The sequence below is a fragment of the Haliotis cracherodii genome, unplaced genomic scaffold, assembly GCF_022045235.1.
Source record: "Haliotis cracherodii isolate W230 unplaced genomic scaffold, xgHalCrac1.p SCAF_3, whole genome shotgun sequence".
In the NCBI taxonomy this organism is placed as follows: Eukaryota; Metazoa; Mollusca; class Gastropoda; order Lepetellida; family Haliotidae; genus Haliotis; species Haliotis cracherodii.
The window spans coordinates 27,606,821-27,629,662 of record NW_027266286.1 but is presented as its reverse complement, the minus strand read 5'-3'; the positions used below and the strand labels follow the sequence as shown (position 1 = coordinate 27,629,662).

The 22,842-nt window shown below is 38.5% G+C and overlaps 1 protein-coding gene across 1 annotated transcript in view; it reads right to left on the bottom strand.

Annotated features, from left to right (window-relative positions):
• LOC139475330 (phosphatidylinositol phosphatase PTPRQ-like) overlaps nt 1–22,842 on the bottom strand; it is a 96,642-nt gene that overhangs the window by 12,995 nt on the left and 60,805 nt on the right. Inside the window, exons 5-10 of the mRNA XM_071258555.1 lie at nt 9,410–9,583; nt 7,420–7,554; nt 1,903–2,039; nt 1,487–1,609; nt 1,074–1,137; nt 637–827 (exon numbers count right to left, since the gene is read on the bottom strand). Coding sequence (XP_071114656.1) covers nt 637–827; nt 1,074–1,137; nt 1,487–1,609; nt 1,903–2,039; nt 7,420–7,554; nt 9,410–9,583 — 824 coding nt within the window. The remainder of the gene's footprint in view (nt 1–636; nt 828–1,073; nt 1,138–1,486; nt 1,610–1,902; nt 2,040–7,419; nt 7,555–9,409; nt 9,584–22,842) is intronic.

Here is a 22,842-nt window from a genome sequence, read left to right as displayed (position 1 = left end):
CATGGCAACACAGGCACTGCTAAGCATTTCAGTAAACGTGCACATTCTTTTAGATCGAGGCTAGCAGAATTCGTGCATGCAGAGACATATCTTTGTGATATGCAAAGCAACGTAACGGAAATACCAGGAAGAGTTTAAAGTGTAAAGGAGACAGTTCAATCTCATTTTTATTCGAAATGAATTGGTAATTATAATACACTTTGACCAGGCCGGCGTGATGAAGAGCCTTCTCGCTTCAAACTCGACACTCGAAAATCAGGGTTAACTTGTGTCTAACTTGGTTTCAATTTTATAGAGTCAACATAATTGACTTAACATACCAGCTATGGTATTACACCATCATCATCATGTTTTTCACTTTGTTTTCCAATTTTACTAAATATCATTATATATCAAATGTACGTACTTGTTTAATTTAGTTCTTATCTATAGATTATTATATAGTGTGACATGAATGCAGTAGAACGTGGAGTCATGTAAAAAATGTCACCCTTGGTCACGCTTAGGCCTATGGACAAGACAATAATTAAATGTCCGGACACTCGGATATGTTTTGGCTGAGCATATGCCTCAGTAACCCACAACACGGACATAGACGGTACCCAGTCATGGCTACGATTGTTCTTCTGGACTCACTCTGAAGGTTCCATGAGACTGGCAGTCAGTACAGACAATGTGTACAGCCTGCTGACACGCTCCGTCTTCTGTGTGGACATACAGGACATACCCCAGGATGAAGCCATTGGGAAATCTGGGAGGCTTCCACGACAGACTGATGGAGCTGCTGGTGGTGGACGTGCTCGTGAAATCTGATACACTCCCTGGCTCTGTTGAACAATGAATACGGCATTTGGACGATGCACTTGAATACTAGTACATACTCTATAGAACTCAACATAAATACATTGAAAGATGGAAGGGATGGTCTTTAAAACATTTATACCATGGCGACACTTCTATTGTATTGGTACAACCGAATGACAGTGTTTTGAACGGTCACAATTCACACTTAAATGAAAGTTGCATGTACGATACTAGTTACGAGTATTGTATGTGACTACGAACATACGTACGCCCAACTTTTGCGAAATGATATTCAGTTGTTTCATTCCCAGCATACGAATCATGGGCTACAACCTGTAATTGAAAGAGGATGTAGTGTTCAGTTTACAAGAAACATATATGATAAATATCCAGAGCCGATCGTACAAGCCCGATTATACTACCCTTTTCTGATACACATTTTCCTGAGTATCATATAATGCCAGTAGAAAACACCTTACACCAGACTTAACGTATGTAAAAGTGATAGGGCAATTATCAAGTACGCAAGTACAGCAGTATGGTCGCATAGTGTCCCGCTATATAGTGTCACTGAATGTGGTTCAGTCATGGTGTCATGGAAGATACAAGTATTTAGCGGGACGTTCTTTGGGGGTGTAAAGTATTAAGGGGTAACTGGAGGACACAGTTCGCCCTAACTCACCGAGAACATGTAGTTTACATTAGCCGTCACGGGTACAACCCGTGAGTAGTTACAGTTCGACTCAGGTTGAGCTGAAATGTTCAATCCTTGATGATTTTCTGTCACGTTGTGGGTATAATTTACCTGTCAAAAACAACAAAATATCAATATGTTCCTTTGCACATTGATATTTAAAGTGTAATTATTTTTTACCATCAAAAAGACATACCTAATAGTAATCGCACACAGTGATATAATTTAAATTTACTTGTACAGAATATCCATTTTATTCATAAATCTTTCTCTAGCTGTATATAAAAATTACAGACAAAGACAGGATTGAGATAAAAGTAAACGTATACGTCATACCTACGCCTTTTCTGATTATAGTAATATAATATGTTCCTCAGCTCATTTTTACAATCACTACGACATACCTGAGCATCATACAACAGTATGTAATATTTAATGTCGCCGTGTCTCTCTGTTTCTTTGGGACAAGAGAAGAAGACTTCCACCCTCGTGAAGTTGTCTGGAATCTGATCGATGTGAAGATTCTCTACCTTTCCAGGAGCTATGAATGAAAAACGCTCTTTATTTATAACAGTAAAAATATAAACTCTGCTGAAAGCATAGTCGATTATATGGTTCCGACTATATCGTGAGCACGTGTTTATAAATCCCTATCAAAATAATCAAGATGGACCGGTGCGTTAAAGGAAAACAGGTGTCTTGGTTGCCCTTGAATAATTGTTTCCTCAATAAGTGATGTAATTATATTCAGATTGTAATTATTTCAGTTTCATTGAAAGTGCATCGAGTTATGCAAAATGTTAACATAATTATTAAAATTAGTAAATTCTATGTGTATTAATCATGAGACAATTCAAAATAGTATTTATGCTAAAAAGCTGTGGACATTCGGATCTGCAAGACTTTGTCACTTTGGACAGCATTTCAACTTGGTGAGGGAAGAAAGACCGAAATGGTACATTGTACATGTCACAGTTTGGTAAAACCCACGAGCACCTGTACGGTTTAGCAGGAATTAGAATATAATGAGGGAGAATCTGGGGTTCGAAATCAGTTGATAGGATTATGACAGGAACTGAGGTGCGACAGGATATGCACCTGCTTTGTGTATTGCAAAATCAGATTCACTTAAAGACCCAGGATTTCTCACTAAATACGTTAGAAAACGGCAACGGGTCTGAATGAAGTCAAATATTTTGATTATTATATTTGTCCTTCTCCCCGAGGTCAAGTTGTCAGGTGAATCTTTTGAAAGCATTTGAATTCTTGGTGAATGCTTCACATTTTACACCACCGCCTCACTGTGGTCATTCACGTGTAGCCGACGACGAGCTGTGATATAGAGATATTACTACATGAGTGCCTGTCAGATGTCAGTTGTTTTAAATCGTATCTAACGAGCGAAAGTGAGTTGTGAGATAAATGGTATATGACAGGCGCGAATGCAGTAATCTGTTTCATACACACCCGAGTTAATATTTGTCTCCTAATTTTTTTTTTCCAAATACGTACAACATCCGCATGACATCACTACCGGTGACCGACTTTTACAAAATGGCGTATTCACTGACAACAATACGCGGGATTTATAGAGATCGATATATTTTCGTTGATTGAGGAATCGTTAATACATTAATGTGTCATGTAAGTAATCAGAAACAATCAGACAATCTAAGTCCTGCTATTTGTTTTATGTTTTCCAGCGCAACCAAGAGAATTAGTTGTGCGTGATTTTGCGTCAGTCATTACGTTACAGAAGAACCTTTACGATTTCTGTTAAATTTATCAGATCATTGTAATGTATATATTTGTAAAAATATTCCATAATTTGTGCTACGATACTCTTTCCATGAATATTCTCAAACGCGTGAGCCATTGTATGCAATAATTAGACAAATGGATCTTTAAAAATAAGAGAAAATGATACAGTGTAAAATCTGAATTTTGCTTTGTTTATATACTTTTCAAAAAAAGAAACTTGACACAGATGTTAAACCAATTTTTGCCAAATCTCTAAAGTAATTACATTAAATGAGAACCAAATAAGTCAAACAGAAAGATGATGTGTCTATAATTCGCGAAAACACATGCAAAGCACATAAACGTAGCGTTTGGGGATTAATTGTACAGCTTCATCCAAACGCAACCGCCTGTAAAATACGCGCAGCACAGGATCCTGCATTCAGGCATGCAGCCCCCCCCCCCCCCCCCCCCCCCTGAATCGGTATAAAAATCCACATCAACGGCTGTTCATACAGTCCTTATAACGGCAGTAGAGGCGGTGACAGAATGCCAAGACTGAATGCAGCTCAAAGGAACAACCCCATTGGGAGATTACAAGCTGGAGCAACTCAGCAAGAAGTGGCCAGGCACTTTGGAGTATCCAGACAGACAATCTCCGCACTGCGGACCCGATACAACAACACCAACAGAGTTGACGATAGACCAAGGTCAGGAAGAACAAGGGTGACAACCCAAGCACAAGATCGATACATCCGGCTGCGACACCTACGAGACCGCACTACCACAGCCACGTCTACAACCACACAGATCCCTCGTGCAAGGTGGAGAAATGTACTGTTTACTGACGAGTCCCGTTTCCTTCTCACACGTGCTGATGGGCGCGCACGTGTCTACAGACGTCGGGGTGAACGTTACGCCCCCAACTGTGTGCAGCAGGTTATCCCATTTGGCGGCGGGAGTGTCATGGTATGGGTCGGAATTCATCACGGTGGTGGGACGCCTCTCGTGCATGTGGCAGGTGCATTGACAGGTGTGCGTTACAGAGACTTGATCCTACAGCCTTACTTTCTTCCTCACGTCAACGTTAATTCATGTCGGACAGTCGGACGCTCGACCGCATATTGCACGTGTTTGTCAGGGTTTCTTACAGCACAACAACATCCAGACATTACCTTGGCCTGCCCGGTAACCAGATTTGTCCCCGATTGGGCATTTGTGGGACGAGTTGGATCGACGCGTTCGCGAAAGGAATCACCGCCCCAAACATTTCCGGCGCTTCTTGATGTACTTCAGCATGAATAGCAGCACATCCAACAGCGTGTTATTGACAACTTGATTGCATCTATGGGTCGTCGGCGTCAAGCGGTGATTGATGCACGTGGTGGGCACAACCGATACTGACATTTTCTGTACCCCTGTGACATTAACTGTATTGTGTACGTGTGTCTGTCTAGGTGACACGATTAATGTTTTGAACATTGTGTACATTCATCTTCCAACACTGTTTCAATTATGGTTTCTGTGTCCTATTTTGAAACAATCACATTTTATTACATTTTGAAAGTCAGTGTCAAGTTTCTTTTTTTTTTAAGAGTATATTTCAAAAAGTACATTTTTCCGACAACAGTGTTCGTTTCCACACCTAATTTATTTTGCTTGATTTCGCTTGATAATTAGCATTGGTGGCAAAGACCATATGTCACCTGACTTTCAAATGTATGAGAAATTCAGGGATGTATGTGTCGCAGATGAGCTTGAAATAATATTATACGTGAGCTGATAGGCTTCTCATTACCAGACTTTGTAAACATATATGGCGGAAACTACTCTTCCTGTGTTTGCGTGTTTTCCAAAAATGTCTAGGCTTATCGGCAACGTTTTAGATTTATCATTTGATGAAAAACAGATACCCTGCATGATCACTAATATGCTTTGTTTGAAATTCAATTCTTCGAGTAAATATCCGATATTTAGATTTCTAAACACATAGTTAATAACGCCGCAAATGGTGATTTAGCGAGATTTACAACGTACCGTATTTTCAGAGGTCACTTTCAGTATTTTTGCTTTGCCTAAAACGACAGAAGCGGGAATTCAAAACTGTGAAGTTAGTTTGGTGTACTTTTGAACATTGTATTCCACATCGAAGTGAGGGTTGAAGAGGAGGGACATTTATGTGGCTGTGGCTTCCAGGGGGGTTACACTCTAAAACCCATAACGTTCAACACATACGTAGATGAACATTTGACTGAAGCACGAGAAACTTTTCAATTACTTACAATCAGGACAGTAGTCCGTCATAATCAGACCTTAGGTCATCAACATGGAGTTGTCAATCACGGGCCTGGAATTCGATCTCACACATATGTTTGATACCAGTTATCTTAAATGTGTTTCTCACCCACAGGTGTGAAAGAAAAACTAGATACTGATAAAGGTGATGTTTAAACCAAAACAGTATCAATCAGTCAATAAGTCTGTTCTCAAGTTCATTGATTTCTAATTTATGTTCACGAACTGTTAATCATTCTAGCCATTTACAGACGTTTTACACTATATGTTTCCTGCGACATATATTTAGTGCTTGCAGACATACAACATGTCAGTCTCATTAAAATCAGATATTTATGCCGATAGCACAACTGTGTGCGTTAAGATCACTTATAGAAGTGCGGGACAGGATATTAGAGCAAACCAGGTGTCGGTTTTTTAAAGCGACTCGGCTTCATTACTTCACCTCGATTCGGATATTTCGATTTAAATTTTAACAAAAGAACATCCACACAGAACACAAATATTCTTTCGATGGTACCCCTTTCATGTGAGTTGATGTCGTGACGTTAAGAAACAACTGAGTGTATTCACAACAAAAAGGCGTGGCCTTTTTCATTTATTTTCGGAAGATGGCAATTTAATTTCGACATAGACAAGTTGGAAATGCAGGTCCCAATGTTTTGCTCACTCGTACCGATAATTTAGAACCCTCGACGCTTAGTGGTTGATTACAAACTTTACCTGACACTACTTCTTTGGAGATGTGCTCAGTTCGTCACACAGAGGGGTTGTTGCATCATAGTAGATGATGCGATTTTAATTACAGGGAATATATGTGATTATTTTGATGCATGCATGTATAATAATACATGGGTACGTCTGCCTCTGCCTCTGTCTGTAAGCATAATGTATACGGGTATGTATATGTTAGTGTATGTGTGTAAATATATGTACATGTACAAATGTATGTGTGATATGTAAGTGTTATCATATGTACGTGTGTATACACACACACACACACACACACACATTCTATATAGTGCCGCCCCCGAATCCATCTTCTTCCATGACACAATGATTGAAGTAACGTTCACCTCGACGGTACACTCGAATCCGTCCATCGCTGTGGCTGAGGTGAAAACGAGACTCGTTGGTGAATAGAACTGTCCCCACTGCGTGGCCGCACAGCGCTGACTCTGTCTGCACCACTGTAGGCGTGCTTGACGGTGGTTTCCTGTCAAAATGGGAAGTCTGGTGGGTCTTCTGGCGACAATCCCTGCACATCTTAGGCGACGACTTACGGTTTGTGAAGATATTCGTCGAAGGCCAGGGATGCTTCTTGCAGTCACTGTTGCTGGCTGGAATCGATTTCGTAGGTGTATTGTTCGAATCCACTTGTCGATTATTGGTTACGCGTGGCCTGCCACTCCGTGGATGGTCTCTGACTGCATTCGTCTGTTACCAGCGTTGCCATAAACACCAAATGGTGTTAAATTGTCTTGCAACATCACTTTGACAATATCCTGCTTCAAGCATACCATGCCAATGGCCCGCAGACGCTAATTGTCGGACAGGCGTGGCATTTCGTAATGTTGAATAATTGCGTAATTATGTTGTTTTACTGAGTGGTCGTTGTCAGCACGATGCTAAACAATGCATATGGAATCCCGTAGACGCACATGTTTGTATACCCATTCATGCATTGAAATACATAGGGCTTGTATAAAAGTCAACTTGTGCATGGGGTGCATGCTTTTCTGTAGCAGTTGCGTTTTTGTGACCTTATGCCATACATGTACTAAAATACTAAAAACCAAACTTTACGTGTTTGAAAAATACACTAAAATATTGGTGTCACAGGAACTTTTGTTGTTGAGAATATGTTTAAAACAAACAAAACAAACCTGACTCGTCTGTCCTGACAGCTTCGTTCAGAGACACGACACTTGAATTGCCAACTGGTGTAGCTACTGTGATGCTGAAGGTGTACTTCCAGTAACTCCGGAGATCCTCAATCAAGACGAATGTATTATGGAAACCTGAAGTGTAATAAGGTATGAACATAATGTAGAAAAATCTTTATCAATCTTACCCGCGCATAGTTATCAAAGACCAGATATGTTGTATATGATGATGACAAATGTTCAATACAAAATGTTCATTTTGATGCATGCTAAGTTACGTTTACGTTATGGCTGCAAACTACTTCATGAACAAGGTAAACCGAATATAGGTAGAGGTATCATTATAGAGTCATAGATTAGCGCAGTAAATGAAGATAATCCAAACATCAGGTGACAGGAAGGAAATTATCGATGATTGACAGGCCCCAGCATTAAAACCGAACGCGATATTTGTCACATGTAAATGGACATCATAACTACTTTGTCATTGTTTATGGTTTCGGAGAGGTTGTCATACATATATCTAAATGACACGAGTCATTTAATTCACAAATTATGAAAAGAAACTGTTCACAACCACAAACACCCAGTCAGAAATGTCGGTGAACACACTGCGTTGCCACAACGATAGACAAATTACAATGTTCTGGCTGCAGCGGGGTCCGATGTGGGGTCAGTGTCAAATTTAGTAACATTCTATCAGACTTGTCCCTACAAATTACTCAAGTTACATGGTTTCCTAATCAACACCAGTCGTCTATCTGCTGATGCGGTTCCATCTTCCGTGACACAAGTGCATTCCAATCAATGTTTCTGGCAATTTGCAAAGAGTGCTCTAGATCTGCCCACTTTTGGGGGGTCACATGTGCTACATGATGCTAGCTGTAGGATTTCAGGAAGTCACATTAACTTTCACTTCCATCACAATATTGTTGGTGGTGAGTGAGCAACCATCCTTCAAAACTCGATGTCAAGTATAAGGTCATTATTTTCCATTTTAACATTAATTTCTGAAACAAAGTATTTATAAAAATATTATACGACAAAACAGGCAATAATAGAATCGAACTAAAGTATGTCTGAGCTTTCGCCCTCGTCATTTTGTATACCAATTCGGCACCTCACCTATGTCTAGACAGGTATGTGGACAAACAAAATGAAATGTTTGCATGTTTGAGGCGACTGAATTACACACCCCTCAGTGTAGGATCTTAACAATATAATGCATTTCCTCTTCAATTGTATCAGGAAGCTCGCATGTGTACCGGATTCTGATCATGAGGTAGCAACCCCTCACCTAATCTGGACTAAGAATCTCATAAATGTTGGTGCAAGGGTTGTGCTATAAGTTGTATAGCAGGACAGTGTTATTACTTAAATCTTTAGATGCTGTGCAGAGTCGATTCAATCCGAAGTGAAATTATACATGCGTTTTCTTGTAACTTCCGATGTGTACATGGACGTAATGTTGAAATAAAACCAAATGTGCAAAACCAAGACTTTCTATTTGTTGACCACTTGTTAATTCTAGTTCATTGTTGTGTTCATATCATTTAGACATACAATAACAGTACTTATACAACATTCCTGACTCATGAACCTGGTTATATTCTTCGGGGTAAAAGTAATCAAGCAATAGATTAGTCGTAACTACATGTACGCTAACTAAGACATTTCTTCTTTACAACTGCTACTTATAATTGAATTACACGTGGCAATAACCGGGGTCCCTATGGTAATCACAACATCATTCAAAAATACAAATAAAATGCTCATATAGAGATTTAGAGTAACTGGGACAGTGACTCATTTAATGTTTGTATCAACGATAAATGTTCTGTCATTTTTTAGAAACTTTAGAAAAACAACCCTACAAGCTGCAAGTATGTGGTAATGTTACTTGAGGAAACTGTATACATTATTTACACACTGACATGTCTTGTCATTTCATGATAAGAACAAACTACAATCGTACATTAAAAAGACATACCACCGACAGTGACATACTCTTTGTCTTGGAAGGTATGTGAGTTCAGGCTGGTCTCTTCCCCTATTGTAATGTAGTAGGTAGTGGGTCCGTCCTGGTGGACGGCTGGGGTCCAGGCCAGGGTCACACTTAACGAGCTGTTCACAAAGGCCCTAAACCCCTTTGGCGGTGATGGAACTACAAAAACAAAATATTGACATTAACAGGTGTATATGTTTGGAAGCATGCTGCATTGCGAGTTACATAAACTGCCAGGCAGTCGTTATAAACACCATTACTTGCATCTTTTAGATTTGTGGCACTGATATATCTTTTACTTAACTGTGCGTGGTCTGAAATAGAAACACGTGAAGATCCGGGTTAGAATAGGTTTATGTCAAGACAGAATCCAGCTATTGTGTAGTTAGTGTAGGACAGGAAGGGTATGGGGTATTGGCACGCTGAAAACTGACAGATGTCAGAGTGCAGTGGCCAATACGTCCAATGTTTCACAGTCTGTGATTATTTTAGGATATGGAACAGGTACCAACAACAATCGACCACGTTCAGGCTATCCCATGTCAACGACAATTGTATATGATCGATTAATTCTAAACCAGGATCTACGAAATCGAGCTCAAATGGCTGCAAACTTTCATCAGGCTACTGGAGTCTGATTTTTGGGTCAGGTGATTAAAAATCGTCTACATCGACTCCATGCTCGACGGCCACGATTCACTTTACACTTTCTTGATTAGGTGGTCGTGTCTTGCGATGTCGAAATGAACGTCACGACTATGTCAACCTGAGATCTCTTGTCAGATTTGGTGGTTGAACGGTTATCTGTTGTGCGGCATTACTGTGACTGAGTGAACTCCACTCCAGATTGTGTAAGGAAGGGTCATCGGGACAACCTACTGGCATCCTTTTTTGTCCGTTTGCAAGGAATGTGGGTTGACGTGTGTTTTTTTTCGAACGACAACGTCCATGCTCCAGCTGCACAACATTTATTACCAATAATGAGCCCAGCCCATTCCCACATTGAACACGGCTGTTCAATGGCAAAACATGGGCGCCAACACCATGGGCCGCCAACCACGTTGGATAAACTGTACCAGGCGCTGAAGGAGTAGTGGAACAGAGTCCCTCAAATCGACATTGAGAGACTCATACGCAGTATGCCTCGTCGAGTGAATGAATTGTTGTCAAATCGTGGAGGTATAACGAACTACTGATCCCAAAACTTTGAAATTTCCCATCTTACTACAATCGTCTTTCAAGATCGTTGGTGGTCATAACATGATGTCAAACTTCACTACTGCTTGTATCGGGTTCTTAATTCGTTCATTATTATAAAATGTATATTACTAGAAACTGATATATCTTACAAGTTTGAAAATTTGGAAGTTTGGAAGTAATTTCTGTGTACTCCGTACTCTTTTAAAGAGTATATATGAGACTGTTCCATAATGATATTGTGCAAATATGAGACCCAGATTCATGGTGTAATGTGTCATATTGAAGCGTCAGTTTTATGAAGCCATGTCAATGGCGACAACGCTTAAATATCCGGCACGTATTCCCAGACCTGTTGAACATCCTTTTTCTCTGCTGCAACAAGTGCACGCACAGGGCAGATTCAATCTGAGCGCGAATGTTCTGTATATTGATGTCGTTGCTCCCATATCGAACGTATACAGTTCATATGGGTTATTGGCAGTCATTGATACATGCATCACTATGTAGGCTTGCTATCGTCAGGCCTATGTTTTCACACAAATGCTTTGAATGTGAAAAGGCTTGTAAATTGTGATGCATCTAATTTGTATTAGATACTAAATGTCAATCACATTTTAATCAATCATTAAGTAGTGTCATTGTAGAATTAACATTAACTCCATCACACGTACCGGTCGTGTTGGTTTGAACTGTGATGTTCCTCCTCTCCCCTGTTCCGTTTATGTTGACACACGATATGGTTACTCTGTAGTTCGTGTAGGGCTGTAAGCCTGTAATGTTGTAGTCATAGAGCTCATTTCTGGCTTGGTTGACAACAGGAGCACTCTCCGTGTTTGAAGTGTCCGTTGCTTTACAGTTCGGTTTGCCCTGTAACATGAAATATATATCCATGATTGTAATTGTTCTGTTAGTGTGTAGATATTTCGTTTTCGTTCACTTCTGCAGACCATATCTTTTTTTGTGGAAGGCAAATGTGCTTCAATAACCAAAAGACAATCATTTATTTCCATGATGAATGTATCTTTATCATAATGTAACGGTCAGAAAATGAAAAGAGTAACTGGTGGTTGTACTCACGCCGCCCTCAGGCTGATCACAAGTCACATGTATAACTCGGCCAGTTTTGCCGTCCGATGTAACGTTTATCAGATACCCAAGGATGTTACCATTTGGAAGCGATGGCCTGGTCCACTGAATAGTGATGGAATCTGCAGTTGTACTCAGTACATCCAAACTAGCCACAGGGCCGGACGCTAGGAAAACGAACATTATAGTTCAGACCGGTCTACATTCATGTTATGCAAATACATAAGACGCAAATAGATATCCGGCATATACCCCCAGTCCTTTCGCACATCCACGTTCTCTACTACAACAGATGCGTAAACAGGGTAGATTCAATCTGGAAATATTTCATGCACATTGTGATAAGGCTAATCTTTACCGGAGGCTGTTAAAATAGTTAAACGAATAGGTGGTTCCTGTCGGTCACGACTCTTGACAATATGATGATGAAAGTGGATTCGAACGCAGGGACGTACATGAACATGAGATACGTATATATTAGATACTGGAGTCGTATGGTGATATGAAGACATTTGAACTGCATACCGTGGTGCCTTTGTATTTAATTTGTTCGGAGACTATTGGAGGTCTGTTATAATTGAACACACAGAAGTTAAGCATGTTGTGTAGACACCTCTTTGTTGGAATGTCAGCATGTTATTTTGGGCTTCCCTCATAATTTACTTTGACATGTTGACAAATCAGTGTTCAGCCGATTTCACTCACTCAATGCGATGATTGAACAAACCTAATGATAAGTTGACCATTCACTTCAAAACTATTACGAGCACAGTGTAATCAAATATTTACATATGACACATCCATGGAACAGTTAAACATACCTCCAGTAAGCGTGGTATAATTCTTTTCAGAAACGGTTCCATTGTATTTGTTAAATGCACGGACCTGTAATCAGATCAAGTTCATCACACAGTTTGTAGTGAAGGTAAGTTACGGAATAAGTACATCAAGTTTCACTCATAGCGTGCCTCACACGAACTGTATTGAAAAGCTTATACTGAAGTTGACATTTGCTACATCCCCAGCAAAAGAATCTTATGCTACAACCTGAAATTGAAGAGGATAATGTAGTGTTCCTCTTACTTCAAATTAATATCGTACAAGTTGGTATTTACCTTAGGATTTAACTACCTTTCTTTGATAAATTTGGACTTTGTTTACAACACAAGTGTATGGAATCATTTAGTGCTTTGGTATTAAAGTGAGTGAGTGAGTGAGTTTGGCTTTACGCCGTTTTTAGCAATATTCCAGCAATATCACGGCGGGGGACACCAGAAATGGGCTTCATACATTGTACCCATGTCGGGAATCGAACCCGGGTCTTTGGCGTGACGAGCGAACGCTTTAACCACTAGGCTACCCGACCGCCCCTGGTATTAAAGGGGAACGGGATGATTTACATACCAGAATATACAATGGTGAGCCTTCTTTGTACACACATTTTACCCGAACTCACCGAGAACCTGTAGTCTACTTGTGCTGTGACGGGTACAACCCGTGAGTAGTTACAGTTCGACTCAGGTTCAGCTGAAATGTTTAATCCTTGGGGATTTTCCGTCACGTTGTGGTTATGTTCTCGCTGTCAAAATGTAACGGAATAATCATACTCCATATACATTGTATTCAATGCATATGTACTCATCATAAATATCCACCCTATTCCTAAATCTTCCTTCCTAACTGTGTATATACTGCCGGGCAAACGAAAGTAGACCCTTCAAAATTAGATTTGACCAAAACATTACAAACGTTATCAAATCGTTACTAATCTGAAAATAGTCGCCGAAATACTGTAAACTTAAAGTGGAAGACCACCACCATGTTTCTGTGTATGCTTGTATGCGCGTGTGTGCGTGCGTGCGTGCGTATATGTATGTGTGGTATATCTATACCTGATCATGATGCACGGCAACGGATTTTCTGTTATCTAGGCAGGTTTGAGCTTGAGCTTTAAACTTTAAGTAGTCATTGGTTATTCGTACACTTTTTTGTAATTAAAGTAATACAACTCTGTTCAAGTATAATGATCACATTTCTATCTTTAATGAGACATACCTGAGCTTCATACGACAGTATGTAGTATTTTATGTCGCCATGTCTTTCTGTTTCGTTTGGACAGGAGAAGAAGACTTCCACACTCGTAAAATTGTCTTGTATGTGATCGATCTGAAGATTTTCTACCTTTCCAGGAACTATGAATGAAACATTTCCTTGTCAAGATTTAATGGCTCATTTCAGAATACTGTCGATAATTGTGTATTGTGTCTTGATTGTCCTTAAACTATCGTTGTCTGCAAACGTAATGAAATAATGTTACAAATACATTACCGAATTTTTGGCATCCTTTATTAGAACGCATATATTAAACATGGGAATATGGGTCAAATAGGTATAAGTTCTCTTAGAACATTCCGAAAAGGAGTCACAGACAGGTAGTGAAAAACGTATTAGAGAGAATTGATCAATAACAATAGCATATATGATATCCTATAGTACATAAAGATAAGGGAAGTTCATTCTACCCCGAACATTTAACATCGGCAGCTTGAACTGAACAACAAAGGTTACGGTGATACAACAATCATATTTTGACACAGTATATTTTATAATTGCCTATCTCACGCTCTTGATCCGGCCGTTAGATTGCTAAATCGATATGACAACGTCCCTCCTCCAGAGGCAGAGTTAAACCTTGGTTAAAACTGGGACTTATCATTGTAACGTCACTGCGGAATACACGTGATATCTATATAACAATGGAGTTTTAAACCTACCATGACTGTTTCAGCCCATTACGGATGAAAGACACGACTAAACATTAAGTAGGCTCTTCACATATACTACTCAAAAGAAGTTAAAGATCTAGAACACCCACATTTTCCTTAAGACTACAGTAAATCTGTCTTGGCTGATGGGTATTGCAACACTCATCCTTTAGATTGTGGGTATTCTTTAACTTGTTTTGAGTAGTATACATACTGCATTGACAATGGATTTTATTATGAACTATGTTTAGTTTGGACAGGAGAAAACGATTTCAACATTCGTAAATTTGCCTTTAATATGATCAATATGAAGATGAATCTCTGATAAGGACCCACTATAACAGGATCATATCACGCACTGATCTTCAACATCAGATATGTGCCAGTCTCGCATATTGCACAACCACTTCATCATGATAATGCTATCCACTTTATCTCCGGCTGCGCGCTAAAATACCAGTATCATGAAAGAATTAATAAACTTCTTTTTTTCCCGCCAGAATTTACATTTTCATAAACAAGTGAATTATTAAAAATAAGAATAATACGTTTACATTTAGGAATAAAATATTAAATATATACACACAATCGTGAGCCGTTACGATACAACAGATGTAAACAAAAGCGACAAAACCCTTTCCAGCGAAACTTCTGCTATAAGTCCATTGTTAGATTCCGATTATATCATGAGCATGTGTTTATGAATCAAATAGTGATGATACCAGGTGTTCGCGAAAAGGTGAGCGTATCCTGCACCACCGGTGTCACCCGTCACAAAAGAAGAGATAGTCTGATACCTCTTTATAAATCTTTAATATATATTCACATAATATTAATCAAAGGCTTTCCCAAGTATGCTGGGTCATAATATTACCACATTGTATTTGAACTGATCACAGATCAGATCATTGATATAAACAAAGAAAGAAGAAACCCTGATGAGATTGGTCACGTGCGAATTATACATTTTTCGTAAGTGTTTCTGATGTTTAAAGTGTTTTACTTTAGCATATTATAGCTTTCAGGTCCTCTGTGCTTTTACGATTTGGAACAATGAGAGACGGCAGACTAACAACGCGCCATTCAACATGCTCATTTGGATGATTGGTAAGAAGCCTAAGACATCCATTAGCAGTTGCCTATTATGCGAACTATTAAATAAATTATAATTTAAAAATAAAACCTTGTAGAAGACTTTCTCGAAATATTGTTTATGACGAAAATAAAATGACTTGTTATGGGATAACGTTCGCTTTGGACACACGTTATTACATAAACTTTACATTATTATGTAGGTCAAAGCTCACACAATTATTGTTACAATTTGTTGCCATTGCTTTCTGTATGAATCATTAATTAATCCACCAAGACCCAGATCGATGGTGCTCGGATGGGGCACCTACTGATACAATCTCATCTGTGACATGAGTGGCTCTGTACCATCCAATCGTCCACTGGAATGTGACGTGAAACTGAAAACCATTTGGAATTCCAGCATAGGGACATTCTCCTTCATCCTGGGGAATACATGTTTGTCACATGTCTAAGTGTTCTGTGCTATAACTGACTTTAGTGTAAAAACTCAATGCCTTTGCACTATAGTACAGGTACAATGCAAGTATGAATTCAATTAATGGTTGTTTCTTTTATAGCACATCCGGTCTTAACGCCAAGTGAATGTCTCATATGATTTGTGTTGGCCGTTTTATATCATATCGCTTTCGCTCGTCAGAGAACCCCAACTATTCACGAGTTTCATTAAATTAGTTTTACACGGGAGCGAGTTTAGTATTTTATTTATTTAGTATTTACTTGCCATTTACCCGATGACGTAATTTGTGGAATTTTGTTGCAAGATCCTTCGGCGAAACAATGCCATGTGACGTCAGCCTAGCAACAAGGTTCCTGGGGTCATCGAGTGTTCATAAGCTCCTCTTAGTGATCTATCATCTCCACACGCAACTTTAACATTCCTCACATACTAAGGTGACACGTTGTTGAATGCGGGGTTGAGCAAGAATAAACAGAAGTCTCGCTTAAAAACAGCATTTATCAGGAAGGGTTTAACATACTTCCAGCAGGTGTAACATGAATCTTTCCATCGCTGAATGTTTGTATCTGAAATCAAAAGGAAGAAAATGAAAGCAAGTCTGTAGTATAGATCTAAAATATATATTTTGTTTGTTTTGTAATTATTGACGTTTAATATATGACCAAACATATATGACATTTAATTCAACGTGACCTACAGACTGACCAGGTTTGGGCGTTTTATGTTTTGATTGTATAAGTATCAAATACGGTGGAACAACATCTAAAAATACCAGCATTACACATTTCACATCGCTCTTACTCATAAGTTGTATTTTTGGAGTTGAAACAACCTGGTTTTCAGGACATGATGTGTGTCTGTTTAAAAAATGTTCACAGTCGTTAAAGAGATACTCAAACGATTGGCATACACTTTGGCAAATACAAGCCATTTCTGTCTTTAAAATGAATACATCGTTTGTGTAGCACCATTTGTCCAAGCTGCTTGTTGGTGGGATTTACTGTTAATGGGTTCAACCCCATTTACGCCCGGGATCTGATCCTAAGGGTTGTCCAGGGCGCCGTCCTTGTCATTTGGTTATCACAACGTAAATCGTGGTATCAGCAGTTTGGTCGTCTGCACAGTGTGTATAACGAAAGTGTTGCAACGCCTATGTTGCATCCCATTGGACAGTCACCCCACTGTAAACTGATACGCCGTGGTACATGATACATAACCGATCAAAAAGTTGTTTAACCCAATTGTCACATATAACTGTAGTGTGCCACTGTCTTAAAGGGGCACTGATCTAATTTAAAAGCAATTCCCCGGGACTGGTGGTTGCCTTTGGTATTGTTTTTCCCAGAGAGTACCCGGATGATACGCAAAGCAACTGAGCGTGAAAAGAGACTGGGCTACCGTCTGCAAGGACAGCTGAATATACTTGAAGGCAATAATTCTTTTACTCACTTTTGAACACAGATTGGTTAAAATTGATCTATAAAGATTTCGAAAAGGGTGCATGTTAATTCATTTCTTTAGCCTAAACAGTCAAAAAGAAGCTCATCGGATGTCGTCATTAGGAAATAGTTATTTGATTGTTATAGTTTAAAAATAAAAGAGTATCCATGCAGTGAAGGCATTTTCGGATTTTGGATTTCGGATTGCGTCGATAATACGATTACTACTCCCTTGTTGTCATCCACGTTTTCTTGTATAACCCAAAACTTGTGTGTATATGTCGTCATTGGTCATTGTTATCTAGCTCAATGGATTTTTTTAGGAACCGAGGACGTTATGTGGGCTTTCTCAGCCGACCTTTGAGACACGACACCTATCTGGAACACCTAAAACAATCTAAGTGATCAGTTGAGAAAGTACTGGTACTTCCATTTTCTGGCCGCTGCACATGGCAAACACGTACGCCAGTTGATATTCTTAGGATCTAACCAAACTGAGAAAGACATATTTTATTGACTGCACTGTATTTTTAAACTCCAGGACGTTTCAGGACGTCTGATGAAACCCCCGGACGTTTCCGGGCGTCCTCGGACGTTCAATAGTAGGACCCACGAACACGGGTTATAATATCCCGAAACGATATATATTTTTTTAATACTTGTTTGTTACAGAGACACGTGACGATATTCACGGAAACATTCCTCGAAAAAGGGAGCTGCCTAAAATTATACACATAAATTTGGCAGGTTGTAATTAGGATATTTGCATTTTGATTTCCTTCATTTGCTGTAGCATTGGACAGATTCATTCCTGTTCCTATACGTCTTGGTTGGGAAGTTCTTCGATGCGCGATAGACGTTGTTTTCACAATTATTTTCCTTTGTAAGGGTGTATATATTACAGTCAATTTGTAAAATGTGATTCTCTCAGGAAATTTATAAAATGCGTAAATATTATAGTCATTTTGACAGACAAATCTGTCCATTTCTTCAACAGATTGACTGAAACTGATTAAGACGATCAAAAGGGTCTATAAACATTACAATAGATTATTATGTAGGATTAGAAGCCAAACAATATATAAATGTACTTTTCATCGTATCATTTTCAGTCTCTGGGTGATTATATTAAACATAAAAATGTTTGGAATTCGTTATCATAATAATACAGATGTACATATTTTTCAGTCAATTTGTAAACTAACTGAATATTCAGGCTTTTAATATATTTCCTAAGTGACAATTTTGCACATTTTCACTGTAAAAATATATAGACGATAAAATAAGCAATGCTCAGGAGAAATATTTACTTTGTGTTGCAAGTCAAAATAGTGTAAACGATAATCGCACAATTACCAAGCAAGTGACTTATCAAAAGTTCGTCACCATTACCGATGCTACCCACAAAGATACCTACATTTCCTTATTATTTCCAAAACTGTATTTCATTTTTTTGATAGATGTGACCATACGCCCTTATACTATCAATAAAAGTGACAAATGGGCTTACGAATTGCGCAGCACAGGTCGCGAACTAGTGCCCCTTCAAAACCTGGTGGCAGTAAGGTATATATATTCTTTTATATGCATCTGAAATTTGGGGAAACAATAGCATTGAGAGAAAATAAACATGCTGGCTTACAAAACTTATTACAAAAGTGCACCACAAACACCCCATGCTGTAGTTTGGAGGGAATGTAGCCGATATCCAAAGTATCCCGAACGAATCAAATCAGTTTGCTTGCATATCAATCATGATTTTGAGAGAAGAAACTATTTTATAAATTTTATAATGTTTTATATTATGTATATTGCCATAGCCATACTTATCATTTGTTAAATTGTTATTTGTATGTGGGCCTATGTCCTTCATTCTCAAAACGTTGTTTGGCTGCATCATAATCATGTTTCAAAGACTAACCAGTGATGCCTTAACCAGAATGAACACATACATGCAGGTGTGTTAGGACTGATCGAACTATCGATGTATGACATTTGTCAATGGCAATGCATCAAACTGAGACATCAACATCAATAAAGGAAATCTACGTTGTAGAACAGGACAGGTACATCTCACGCTACACTATAAAATAAAGCGTCAACGCCAGAGAATATCCAGTCTCGATTATATGCCGATTCAATTTGGTGTAAAAGGCAGAATGATAGTGAAACTCATATGAATGGATCACATAAAATCAGCAATGACATCGGGTTGTCGCTGAAAGGGTAAACAGGTCATGCCCTACCGATTTGCATTAAAACTAAGTGTTTTATTATGACTTATTACTGTGACCAAACCAGACAATCAAATAATCGATGGACATGATCAAAATCTAGTGACACGATAGCGTAAATACTGATTTTATTCGATGTTAATTTTGAATTACGTCTGGTGTGTATAAGGCCAGAGCTACATATAAGAAAACTAAAGCGTTTAAGAAAAATGTTTGTTTTTCAACACTGTAAGGGATTTATAATATTTCGGCCCAAATCTTTCTTGGGTAGTTGACTCAACATACAACCTAATTGGTAAATGATACTGAGGTTCTGAAGAAACTTCAGTACACCAGCATACATTTCGATCAAGTTCATGTAACTATAAAACCTCAACGCCAGAGAACAACAAGTCTCTATAATCCACCGAAACAGATTCCATTGGGTGTAAAAGGTCAACACAAACCTAAGCGCGTTTCTTGTCCTATAATTAATTTTGACGCGTATCTCTAAACATGTTTATGAGGTGTTTAGTACCTAAACGTGGTTAGACCTGTATCCCTGTAGTATACAAAGTATATCAAATATACAAGGAACAATAATTAAAGTGTAGTGTGATGAAATGACGTTGTGGAATTCAATCTTCAAAATAAAATCGATATATGGTGCATGCCCAGTGAGCATCCATAATCTATATCTATTCTGCATGGAAGTAGTCTTCTTATTATTAACCAAATCCGTTTGGCGATATCGTTCCATAAGTCGGGATATCATATTTCTATATTTTCCAAAGTCTCGGGCAACTGCATTCTGTGATTGGCCATTTTCAACCATGCCTAATGGATGCAATTTTTCATTTTTTGTCATACACTTTTTGGGAGGCATTTCCCATCGCTGTATCCAGTCAAGGTACCATGTGGCTGTGAAGGAACTTTGAAAACATTGTTACCAGAAACATTGTGCATAATAATGATAATGATAATAATAATAATAATAATAATAATAATATCCTCTGTCTGTGTGTGTGTCTGTGTGTGTGTCTGTGTGTGTGTGTGTGTGTGTGTGTCTGTGTGTGTGTGTGTGTGTGTGTGTGTGTGTGTGTGTGTGTGGAAACCGTTTTAATTTTGATTGTGATATCTCAGAACTTGTGAAGCATAATTGTATTGATCTGACCTATTGTAGAACCTATATCAAAATATATTATTCATTCTGTCGGTATTTGACGTGATAGTAAATGATATTAATTTTGTTATAAACATGTTTAGATTGTCGATATGTTTTAATTTTTTTGTACATGCGGTGTTTAGACTGTGAGACGATGTGTCATTTCATGTGTTTGTGCACAAAATGTATTTAAATAGAAAACACAAAAATGTGTATTCCTTGTGAGATTTAAACACATTCCTGAACATCTGTAGAGCTGTACATGTCTTGCATGTCAACTGTCTAACGCATGTTTTACAGTTTGCTGTGTCGTATGGTGCCCCGTAACTGTGCCAGAGTTCTACCCCGGTGAGCTCTACCTGATCAGCATTCTTTGGTTGTTAACACCACATCTGTGCCAGTGGATTTGACCATATTTGAAGATTTATGTTCTGCATCAGTTTGGACGTTTCTTCCGCAGTCAGTATGGTATCAACGGGCTAAAACCGACATTCTTCCGGCTTGCAAAAGTAGCACACACACACTGGCTGGATACGTGTCCGATACTCATGAATAGGACATTTGACCTTCCTAGTACCATGTTGTTTCTGTATTGAACGTTTAATAAATACAAACTTTTCATATGTAAGAACAAACATTATTGTGAATGAGTTATTATTATTTCACAAATCAGTCTTAGAAATAGCAATACAAGAGAAACAGCAAGTGTTAGGTACACCCTTTGTCCTTTTCACAAGGATATATTTGACAATCTAACTTAATTGTTTGTTCTCAGTACGTGAGTTGTCATCCGTGTTAATATTTGCACTTTAAGGAACATAATATGGTATTCAAATCAGTAAACACAACAACAAAAATATTAAAAGTGTGAATTGTTACCAGCTGTCAGAGATAATTGTAGATACCGAGGAGAAGATCACGTATAACGTTGATTGGTTTAAAACACTGGAAGTTGGACACAGAGATATCATATAGAACACCTACCTTACAGGCCAATAAGAGGAGCAGGAGGCAACAGAACCTTGATCCAAGATTCATTTTGGATACGATGGCATGTACATCCGATGAGAGGTGCTAGCTGCTTACATGATCACACACTGCTGCATATAAGAATCAGTAGGCGTTTGTAGCCATTTACTTCCTCCTTGTGAAGTTGACAAGATAGTACAGCCCAGTGACGTCCCCAGCAGACAAAAGTTTGAGATAAGCTCAATAACATAGCTAGCAAACACAAACACTGCACAAGTGACATGCACTAAACAATGGAGGTCAAAAGCAAATCGTGTTTTTCCCCATTAAACCTTTTTTAGTGAAAGTCAATATTGTTCCGTTTCTTTTTGAAAGGAACAACTCGATATGGGAAGTTTCTTCCAGTATATTTCTATATGATTTCAAACATGGTTTCATGTCTTTAATATGTGGTACGTAAATGTGTATTTATGCTGATATCAATAAATGACTTCATAAGGTGTACCTCCAAAATAAATATCTTGTTTTGTAATAATAACATGACCGAAAATAACATTTAAGAAAGCATTAAATTCGTCCCAGAATTCTTTAACATAAGAACATTCTAAATATACGTGAGCAAGGTTTTCATTGCCTGAATTGCAAAATGAACATCGTCAACCAAGTTCATCTTTAACAATTCCTTTTAATGTATATAACTTTGTGTAGGAATTTGAATTGGAATTCTAAAATAGTTTTGTATTTATACGTTGGGGCTTGTTCCGAAACATGGTTCCAACTCTAAGCGTATGATAAACCAGCAAGCGCACAAAGGAGAAAGTGTTAAAATGAAAAAGGATATATTCAGGATTGTACTTTAAAGTACAATTCTACCTAAATTAAAGATAGCTCAATGATCATAACGTGAACGGCGTCATCTTTTACCTTTAGTCTATAATCCCGTCAGTACATCGGTAACAAACGTGTTGTACATGTAGTTCATGTTCAGATATGGATTAAAGCAGTGTGATATATAACAGCAATGTGATA